The 11665-nt window shown below is 40.6% G+C and overlaps 1 protein-coding gene across 1 annotated transcript; it reads right to left on the bottom strand.

Moving 5' to 3' along the window:
- Positions 1 to 10245: 10245 nt before the first annotated feature.
- Positions 10246 to 11307, bottom strand: LOC110900849 (extensin-like). The gene has a single exon (XM_022147709.1). The coding sequence runs from the start codon at positions 11305 to 11307 to the stop codon at positions 10246 to 10248; it is 1062 nt and encodes a 353-aa protein (XP_022003401.1).
- Positions 11308 to 11665: the final 358 nt, after the last annotated feature.

The following is an 11665-nucleotide window of genomic DNA, read 5'->3' as shown; positions in this document are numbered from 1 at the left end:
GTTTAAGGCATTGTTAAGCATAATTACGATCAAGTGCATATAATTCAAACCACTAGGCATCAAGCAATATAACTTCAGAGGGTTATACTACTGAATAATGTGGTTCTAAAGGAAGCTTAAAACATGGAAGAATTAAGCTTAAACGGGTCAGAACTGAAAGTCAAAGCAAAAGTCAAGCTTTTGCGACTTTCGGTTATAAACTGACCTTAGACTATTAATTGTCGGGTTAGGACTGATAAAATATGTTTAATTACTAATTACCAAGTCATTAGAATGTTAAAATAGTATTTAGAACCTTTGGTTTATTAGTTTTAATCATATTTGCAACTTCTGTTGTCAAACTACTTTGACCCAACAATTAATTGGTCAAACGAGATAATTAGGAGATGCCCTTTTAAGGGTTAATCACCTATACTAACGTGGTCTTATAACTACTTTCAATTGGATCAGTAGTTAAACCATATGAGATTAAAATGAAAGTCAAACTTAAATTACGTCAAGTTTGACTTCTAGATAATTAAGCTAACAACAAGGACTAAACAGGTAATTAGAGGCTTACTAAAGGTCCAAGCAATCTTTTCTACACTTCAAATTCTTCTCCTTGTCCTAAGCAAGCTCCAGATGTAGTAGATTAGCAAATGTTGCAAATGTGCATATGAACTCAAGAACTAGCACCCTAATACAGTGAATTGTCAAGTCCTTAGATCATTGCAGCTGTTGTTGGAGGCCCTAGGATCACCCCAGGTGTCCTAGTGGTTTACAAAAACCGTCCAAGAGTCCAAGGTTTCGAAAGTTATGAGTTAGAGTCGGTTTATCGGCTGAACATACATCTGTCCAAAACTTCTGCCCAGCGACAGGCTTACGGATCGCAAGGGAAAGCTCTTGCGGTCCGTATCCCTTGCTTTACGGACCGTAAGTCCAAGCGTTTGCGGTCTGTAACCGAACCTGGACTGCAACGCCCAGTTACCTCTTTGCGGACCGTAAGCCTAGGGCTATACGGTCCGTAACAGATGACCAGAGGACAAAAATTTTTAAAACTTTCATACACTTTGCCATGCATTTCCAATGTCCGAAATTTGAACAATAATTCAGTGTAATAGTCCAAATGATCAGTTCTGAATGCTCTAATAACCATGCCATGCAATGTGTCCCCTTGGAGTTTATTGAGTTTGTCCAAACATGAAGATTCGGCAAAATTTCATATGAAGTCCAAAATCTTGAATTGTTGCATGAATTATCACTAATTAGCTGAAGTTCATAGATCTTCTAATAGTCTTTCATTAAAGTGTATTATACAATCTATAAAGCTTTTAGGAAATGTTTAAAAGGTCACTCAGAGGTAAACTTAACATGTTGACACATAATTCTCGTAGCTTTATTATCATTCGTATATATACATGCATGGTTTCTTATATTCAATTAATCTTTCGATTAAGAATATATTATCCACATAGTCTCAATTAGAGGCTCAAGTTTGGCATGTTGACTTTTTAAGTCCTTTACGAAATTTCCATATGCTTAACGTTCAGGACACGTGTCTATATATAATTTGGACACGTTTTTACGTGGTGTCACAATTTATCCAACTCACTTCAAAAAATCAAACAATTCTCCATTTGATTTCAAAAATAATTTTACAACAAACATGGAAGGTTCAAGCAAGAGAGGTGGGGGTTCGAAAAAAAAGAGGTTCGGGTAGGAAGAAAAATCCCGTAAGACCCAAGGTTAGAGCGAATCTTGGCGAGCCGACGCGCTTTAGGTTGCAAGACGAACCCGACCAAGTCCCACACTTTCTAACTCAACAATATCCACCCTTTCAATCGCAAACGTATCAAAACCAACCGTTCGTTCCACCGTTTCAACCTCACCAATTTCAACCCCAATCGTTTCAACACTTTCAAACCCAACCCCACCAACTCGACCCACTACTAGAAGATAACATCCTCATCCGTCAATTTGCAAATGCGTATCGTGAACCACAACCAAGTCTCGACGACGATAAAGACGATGATTACGTTCAAGAACAAGAAGAAGAAGAAAAAGAAGAAGAGGAAGAGAAAGAAGAAGAAAATGATGACGTTCAAGAAATTATCCCAACCGTCCGACAACATTGGACGAGCGAGGAGGAGGTGGCCTTGGTGCAGGCGTACTTGCACATCTCTGAGAACAAGAAACATGCCAACGAGCAAAGAAAGGATACGTTTGGAGACAGGTCATTAATCATTTTAGCCGACTTTCCGGTGCAAAGGAACGAAACATGGACCAAATGACGTCGAAATGGACGGAGTTGAACGGGAAAAATTAGTAAGTTCAACGATTGTTTCATTCAAACGGTATGTTTTTTATAAAGTTTAAATCTTTTTTTAAAGTCTTATTTAAAAAAAATAGAAAACTGTTATTTAAAAAAAACAGAAACAGTTTTTTTAAAAAAATACAGAAAACTGTTATTAAAAAAAACAGAAACAGTTTAAAAAAACAGAAAACAGGTTTAAAAAAAACAGAAAACAGTTAAAAAAACAGAAACAGTTTTACTAAAAAAAACAGAAAACAGTTTAAAAAAAACATAAAACATTTTTTTTATAAAATACAGAAACAGTTTAAAAAAAAACAGAAAACAGATTTTTTTTTAAAAAAAAATTCATAACTTTATATATTTTTTGTAGAACCGAAATCCAAAAAGTGGAGCGGGCGAGGCGACAATCATGCAACAAGCCACCGAAGAATATTGCGAACTCTACAAAAAGAGGAGTTTTCCACACGTGACGGCATGGGACATTGCGAGACGTCACCCGAAGTGGGTCCCGGTTGAGTTGGTCGACATGCGTGGTCCTACGGCTCCAAAAAAAAGAGGAGGTCCGAAAAGATCAAAGACATCCGATTCGGGGAACTACACGACTTTCGCGTCGGATAACTTGCCCGAAATGAATTTAAACGAAGATCCCCTTGACGAACCCGATCAACCCGTTGACAACCCCGTTGAAGAAGATACACCTACAAGGCCACGCCGCAGGAAAAGTGGTGAATCGTCAAGCAAAGGAAAGGAAGCGGTGGCGGAGTCGATCTTCAGAATTGAAAAGGCGAAATTGGCGCAATACAACGAGGCGAAACAAAGAAAATAAAAAATTATGTCCGTAAAAGTTGAACGCGAGCAGGCGTACACGGGATACTTGAAAACGGTAGAAAGACAAAATGATTTAAAAATCTTGTGTGAGCCGCACGCCCATCTCGACGAGCCGTTTAAGTCGGTTGTAATTCAACAAAAGCGCGAGATTTGCGAAAGGCGGGGTTGGGAGATGCCACCCGTTTAATTTAAGTTTTTTTCAATGTTTAGTTGTTTTTTGTTTTGCTATGTAATTTATTTTTACCAAGTCATTAGAATGTTAAAATAATATTTAAAACCTTTGGTTTATTAGTTTTAATCATATTTGCAACTTTTGTCAAACTACTTTGACCCGACAATTAATTGGTCAAACGAGATAATTAGGAGATGCCCTTTTAAGGGTTAATCACCTATACTAATGTGGTCTTATAACTACTTTCAATTTGATTAGTAGTTAAACCATATGAGATTAAAACGAAAGTCAAACTTAAATTACGTCAAGTTTGACTTCTAGATAATTAAGCTAACTACAAGGACTAAACAGGTAATTAGAGGCTTACTAAAGGTCCAAGCAATCTTTTCTACACTTCAAATTCTTCTCCTTGTCCTAAGCAAGCTCCAGATGTAGTAGATTAGCAAATGTTGCAAATGTGCATATGAACTCAAGAACTAGCACCCTTATATAGTGAATTGTCAAGTCCTTAGATCATTGCAGCTGTTGTTAGAGGCCCTAGGATCACCCTAGGTGTCCTAGTGGTTTATAAAAACCGTCCAAGAGTCCAAGGTTTCGAAAGTTATGAGTTAGAGTCGGTTTATCAGCTGAACATACATCTGTCTAAAACTTCTGCCCAGCGACAGGCTTACGGACCGTAAGGGAAAGCTCTTGCGGTCCGTATCCCTTGCTTTACGGACCGTAAGTCCAAGCGTTTGCGGTCCGTAACCGAACCTGGACTGCAACGCCCAGTTACCTCTTTGCGGACCGTAAGCCTAGGGCTATACGGTCCGTAACCGATGACCAGAGGACAAAAATTTTTAAAACTTTCATACACTTTGCCATGCATTTCCAATGTCCGAAATTTGAACAATAATTCAGTGTAATAGTCCAAATGATCAGTTCTGAATGCTCTAATAACCATGCCATGCAATGTGTCCCCTTGGAGTTTATTGAGTTTGTCCAAACATGAAGATTCGGAAAAATTTCACATGAAGTCCAAAATCTTGAATTGTTGCATGAATTATCACTAATTAGCTGAAGTTCATGGATCTTATAATAGTCATTCATTAAGGTGTATTATACAATCTATAAAGCTTTTGGGAAATGTTTAAAAGGTCACTCAGAGGTAAACTTAACATAACATGTTGACACATAATTCCCGTAGCTTTATTATCATTCGTATATATATACACGAATGGTTTCTTATATTCAATTAATCTTTCGATTAAAAATATATTATCCACGTAGTGTCAATCAGAGGCTCAAGTTTGGCATGTTGACTTTTTAAGTCCTTTACAAAATTTCCATATGCTTAACGTTCAGGACACGTGTCTATATATAATTTGGACACGTTTTTACATGGTGTCACATCCTCACCCCCTTAAAAGAAATCTCGACCCCGAGATTTACTGAAATAAGTGAGGGTACTTCTGCTTCATAGTGGACTCGACTTCCCACGTATACTCAGGACCTCTGCGAGCGTCCCATTTGACCTTTACTATAGGTACATACTTTTTTTGGAGCTTCTTAACTTGTCGATCCTCGATCGATATTGGTCTTTCCAAGAATCTCAAGCTTTTATCAACTTGAACGTCTTTATGAGACATAGCTAGCGATTCATCGGCTAAGCATTTCTTGAGATTACAAACGTGGAACACGTTATGAATTCCACTCAGCTCCTCTGGCAAGTTTAGCTTATAAGCTACACTGCCGACACGTTCGATAATCTCGAATGGTCCAATATATCTAGGGCTCAACTTGCCCTTTTTACCAAAACGCATCACACCTTTCCAGGGTGACACTTTCAGTAAAACTTTATCGCCTACTTCAAACTTTAGAGGTTTACGCCTCTTATCAGCATAACTTTTCTGCCTGTCTCTGGCCACTTTAAGGCGATCACGGATCTGGACAATCTTGTCCGTTGTCTCAAGGACTATCTCGGGTCTTGATAACTGAGCTTCTCCTACTTCTGTCCAACAGACAGGCGTTCTGCATTTCCTACCATATAATGCCTCAAAAGGCGCAGCTTGAATGCTAGTATGGTAGCTATTGTTATAGGAGAACTTGATCAATGGCAGGTGGTCATCCCAACTACCACCTAAATCAATAACACATGCACGAAGCATGTCCTCCAAGGTTTGAATAGTACGCTCACTTTGTCCATCAGTCTGAGGGTGGTAGGCAGTACTAAAATTCAAACGAGTGCCCAAAGATTGTTGGAAACTTTTCCAAAAATGAGAGGTGTATCTAGTATCTCTATCCGAGATAATAGATACCGGAACACCATAAAGAGCTACAATCTTATCAACGTACAATTTGGCTACCTTGTCAGAGCTATGAGTCTCCTTGATGGGCAAGAAATGTGCTGACTTTGTCAGTCTATCAACTATAACCCATATAGTATCATTTCCGTGCCTCGTTTTAGGTAACTTGGTTATAAAATCCATGGTTACCATCTCCCACTTCCACGTGGGGAGTTCTGGCTGTTGTAAAAGACCTGATGGCTTTTGATGTTCAGCTTTAATCTGAGCACATGTCAGGCACTTAGCTACATGGGTGGCAATAGATTTCTTCAAACCTATCCACCAATAATTAGCCTTCAAATCTTGATAAATCTTGTCACCTCCAGGGTGAACCGAATACTTAGAGTTGTGGGCCTCCTGAAGGATCACATCTCTAAGTCCTCCTTGAATAGGAACCTAAATTCTACCATTCATCCGGAGGATTCCATCCTTCCCAGGTGTTAACTGTTCAGCAGTTACACCTAACTTTTCATTTGGAAGATTAACTTCCAAAACAGCATCTTTCTGTGCAGCTAATAGTCTTTCATTCAGACTATTCTTCAGCTCAATGCTCTTGGCATTGATCCTAATTGGCTTAACTCTTTCCTTCCGGCTTAGAGTATCAGCAACCACGTTCGCCTTACCTGGATGGTAGCGAATTTCGCAATCATAATCATTCAGAGTTTCCATCCAACGGCGTTGTCTCAAATTGAGCTCTTTTTGATTGAACAGATGTTGGAGACTTTTGTGATCTGAATAGATCACACATTTAGTTCCATACAAGTAATGTCTCCACAACTTTAGTGCGAATACAACAGCGCCCAATTCTAAATCATGGGTGGTGTAATTCTTTTCATGCACTTTTAGCTGTCGCGATGCATAGGCGATTACATTTCCTCGCTGCATAAGTACACATCCCATGCCGGTGTGTGAAGCATCGCAGTATACAATAAATTCTTCCATTCCTTCTGGTAAAGATAATACCGGAGCATTGCTCAATATTTGTTTTAGAATCTCAAAAGATTCCTACTGCTTTGGACCCCAATCAAACTTCACATTCTTACGGGTCAAAGAGGTTAATGGTGCAGCTATTCTTGAGAAGTTCTCAATGAATCTTCTATAATATCCAGCTAAACCCAGAAAACTGCGAATTTCTGTAGGTGTCTTAGGTGCTTCCCAATTCATAACAACTTCTACCTTGGCAGGATCTACTTGGATGCCCTGTTCACTGACAACATGTCCAAGGAACTGGACTTTGCGTAGCCAAAACTCACACTTGGAGACTTTGGCATACAATTTCTCCTGTCGAAGCAGTCCTAAGATACACCAAAGGTGGTTTTCATGTTCCACTTGGCTACGAGAGTAAATAAGGATGTCGTCTATAAAGACAATGACAAACTTATCTAAATATGGCTTGCAGACTCTATTCATGAGGTCCATGAATGCTGCATGTGCATTAGTGAGCCCAAAAGGCATCATTAAGAACTCGAAATGCCCATACCTTGTTCTGAATGTCGTCTTCGGAACATCTTCAGTTCGAACCTTGAGTTGATGATACCCAGATCTCAAATCAATCTTTGAGAAATAACTCGCCCCTTGGAGTTGATCTAACAAATCATCAATCCTGGGTAAAGGATAACGATTCTAGATCGTTACCTTATTCAGTTCACGGTAATCAATGCATAAGCGCATTGATCCGTCTTTCTTTTTCACGAACAGAATTGGAGCTCCCCAAGGTGAAGAGCTGGGCTGAATGAAACCTTTTTCCAGTAAATCATCTAACTGAGTTCTGAGCTCTTTCATTTCAGTAGGCGCTAGACGATACGGAGCTCGTGCTATAGGCGCAGATCCTGGAAGGATATCTATCCTGAACTCTACTTGCCTCTCAGGAGGTAATCCAGGTAACTCGTCAGGAAAGACATCAAGATACTCTGAGATGGTTGGGATGTCTTCAATCTTCAGCTTTGGATCATTCAAAGTCACCTGTGCCATGTAAATGACACATCCACTTTTCAAGCACTGGGATACCTTGAGAATAGACACATTGCTGGGCATCCCATATTGCGTATCTCCCTGAATAGTGACTGTTTCACCAGAGGGGGTTTTGATATTGACAAGCTTTTTATCCCAGGCAATTTGGTCTTGGTTATGCGACAACCAATCCATGCCTTAAACTATATCAAAACCGGCTAATTTCATTGGCAAGAGGGATAGCGGAATAGAATGTTCCTTAATGGATATAGAGGATCCATCAAGAATAGTTGAAGCTGATTCTAAGGTACCATCGGCAAGCTCAACCTCATATTTTATGTCTAGAGTCTTAATAGGCAAGTTCAACAACTTACAGAACTTATGGTCTACAAAGGACTTATCAGCACCGGAATCGAATAAGACTCTAGCATAAATATTATTGATGAGGAAGGTACCTGTTATGACGTTCTCGTCATTCACCGCTTCCCTTGCTTGCATCTGGAACATTCTGGCATTGTTCTTCTTTGCCTCTTCAGGCTTCTTTGCGTTCTTGGGGCAGTTGATTTTAATGTGCCCCTTTTCATTGCAACCATAGCAGGTTGCATCCTTAATATTCCGGCACTCAACAGACTTGTGCCCCTTCTTTTTACAGATCCCACAAGGTTTGGCCTGTGGGTCTCGATTGCAATTTCCAAAGTGCCTCTTATGACATGTCTTGCACCTGGGCTTATCATCTGACTGTCCCTTTTTGGAACCAGAGTTCCCCTTGCCCTTCTTGTTTGATTGAGAAGACTGTTCATCCTCTCTTTTCCTTTTTCCTTCATCAGTAGTCTTCTTTGCCCTACTCCTTACCACATCCAATGTGAGGGACAATGATAGATCCACAGCGGACCTATAAGTGGCTGGCTTAGAAGCCTTTACATTCCCCTTTACTTCAGGGGCCAGACCACCAATGAAACGCGCAATGTGTTTGGGCTCAGGAGTGACTAGATATGGTACAAGACTTGACATGGAATTGAAACTAGTCACATAGGATCTACAATCGAGATCCTTCATCACTAAGGTGAGGAAATCAGTCTCTATCCTCTCTACCTCGTGCTGAGGATAGTAAGTGTCCTTCACCAAGTCAACAAACTTCTCCCACGAGAGATTGTATAGATGGACCTTCCCAGTGGACTGCACCAGAGCCTTCCACCATGTAAGGGCATCGCCCTTAAAAGATTGCGATACAAACATAACCACATCCTCCTTAGCGCATCCGCTGATGTCTATTACAGTCTCCATCTCGTCTAACCACTTCATACAATCAATCGCCCCCTTTTCTCCTGTAAAGACTCTCGGCTTACAGGAGACAAAGTACTTGTAGGTACAACCTTTGGTGTGCCTAGGGGTTGGCTTAAGGACTAACTGCTTCTTGGGCACACTACCTTGGTTAGATGAGTGCTGAGACTCACTCTTCTTATGAGTGTGTGGTTGAGAATGGGTTTTTGAATGAGTTTGAGACCGAACAACACCTGGCTCTTTAAACTTAGCATCTACCGCTTGAGAAACTGTCGCGGTGATCAATGCTTGCAGCTCGGCACCCGTGATATTAATCCTGGTGTTGCCCTCTGCAGGATGACTGTTTGCTTCATCTGAGCCAGCCATTTCTGAATACTATAATCAACAATAATAATTATTTAAATTATATATAGATACATCGCATTGATGATCAGATGGTCATGGTATTATTTTAACCATTTAGACCATTTTAAGTAGTAATTAAAAATCAAATAGAATACACTATTCTTTATGCTATTAGGCAGGGGAAGATAGAGATTCCACAACTGCCAATGTCGTGAAAGACATTTTATTTATCATTAAGCTCGTCTCGAAGGATATTTAAATAGCTTAGGAAGCTTGTCACAGGGACGACTTATGATCTAATCACCGATCTCTTGGATCAATGATCTTTTAAGGGTCGAACAAAGTTCATCGCCTTATTGACAAGAAGTTTATAAGTTGAACTTTCGTTGTCATTATTACACCTTTGCTTATAAGCATACACCTCTAAGGGATGTCTTGGTGTACACATCATATTGATGTTTATTAGCCATGATTCGCGTTGATCATATGGGCTATATGTAACTTGGAAAAATCCAAGTACTTTTTGGAAGCTTGTGTGGTTTCTCGTACCGCACAGCTAGGAATCTCAACATGTTTTCAGATGTTAACAGAGATTTGCTATCTTAAAAAGGTTGTACCATCATAGCCAATTAATACTTTGGCTAGGTTATACCTCTAAGAGTTTTCTTTGGCGGATCAATTATAAATTGAAAAGATATAACATGATGTAATAAAATACATAATTAAAAACCAAAGATAAAACTTCATTAAACTTGAAACAAGTACAGGTGCCCTAAACGGGACTTAGAAAGGACAAACTTCCCACGCAGAGGCTTACAGAAATAAGAAAAATAAGTCCTCACAGGGACTTTGATACAGGAAATAAACTAATGTCCTCACAGGGACATGATTACAAACAACACAAGAAAATTAACAATCCCCTACTTCTTCTTTCCTTTGATAAGGTTTGCAAGGCCCTTCATGAAGCTATTATGTTTCTCCTTGTTTTTCCTAGCCTTGTGATCAACCCTATCTAACCTCTCCAGGATTTCCTGAGTCTGTTGCTGTTGCTGCTATGGAGGAGGTTGCTGGTACGGTGGGTACTGATAACCCTGTACCGGGTATCCAGTTGGATGAGTCAGAGGGTAAGAAGAAGGGTAAAGGTGATGGTATTGCGCAGCTGTAAGGTACGGGTCTTGAGTTCCATAATCCGATGGATATCCCGACGTGTTTTCAAAAAGATTATACCCAGAAAAACCTGGGTAGGTCGGGATAGGGTTATCAAAACCCATAGGCGGCTGAGGTGGTGCAAATGAAACTGGCGGAGGATCAATCTCCGGTGCCGCGTTCGAGGGCCCACCCATCTGGGGGTCCTCCGTAATAGGGGGATAAGAACTTGAACCCTGGGGAGAATTGAAACGAGGTCCTCCCCGCACGGATATACGTGCGTTCCTCCTTTGCCTTGAAGGTTCGGGAGGTGGCTGCGGTGGCTCTTCAACAGGAAGTGGTGGTGGAGAGATAGCTTGGAGTTGGGGTTCAACCAAAGGTGGTTGGGCTGGAGAGCTATGGTATGATGGGGTAAAGAACCAATCATATGTGGCCATTTTCTCTTGAAACGAGTCGGGCCCATGGTAAGGTGATCCCTGAAATGATGATCCACTTGATATGCTTATTGGGTGGCCCGGCGTTCCGGTCTGCATCTCTGGATCTGGATCATCGTCCATTTCCATCTCCTGAGGAAAATGGTCCTCAGGGCCCAAAGGGTTGAAACCAAGAAAATCGTTAACATAATCGTTCGGGTTAAACTGCCCCGAGGAGTAGAGGGAATCAGAGTGGTGAAACGAATGGGAATGCAATGAGTGGTGTGATTGGTGAGACTCGTGAGAATGATGAGATTGCTGAGAGAGGTGCAAGTGTTGGGGCTCATCTGTGATAAGTGGCCTGAAAGATGGGTGAAAGGAAGGTGAAGAGCTTAGCGAGACAGAATGTCTTGCCGGCTCGAAGGAATGACCCCACAGATTGTGTGAGTCAGAACTAGATAGAGACGCAGACGGAGTGCGTCTGTGCGATAGTCCTGCAGTAGATGGTCCCCCTCGCATGGGACCTTTTCCCCTTCCTCTAACTCTGGGAGGCATGTTTGAAGAATTTCCTGTTAAAACAAGAAAACATAATAAAATAAAACATAAACAGTAAGGAAAAGTTAAAGATACATCCTAGGTCATTTGCCTAGACTCAAGAGTCTAAGGAATGTGCTTCTTGTGTCATTGAGATTAAACACAAAAGGTTAGTGCTTAATTCACTCAATGTTGGCTCTGATACCAACCTGTCACACCCCGATATTTCCACATATTACCGGTGGGCCCGGTGGGGAGTATCGTGACGTAGTTGATATCATCATTGTCAACACACACAATAATATAACACAGCGGAAGGCTGGGTAAATAAACTATTACAAACCATACAGTCTGAGAGTTCGAGTACATGAATAATACA

This window comes from Helianthus annuus, chromosome 13 (genome assembly GCF_002127325.2).
Source record: "Helianthus annuus cultivar XRQ/B chromosome 13, HanXRQr2.0-SUNRISE, whole genome shotgun sequence".
NCBI lineage: Eukaryota > Viridiplantae > Streptophyta > Magnoliopsida > Asterales > Asteraceae > Helianthus > Helianthus annuus.
Note: the sequence above shows the minus strand (reverse complement) of the source record. Positions and strands in the feature narration are given on the sequence as shown.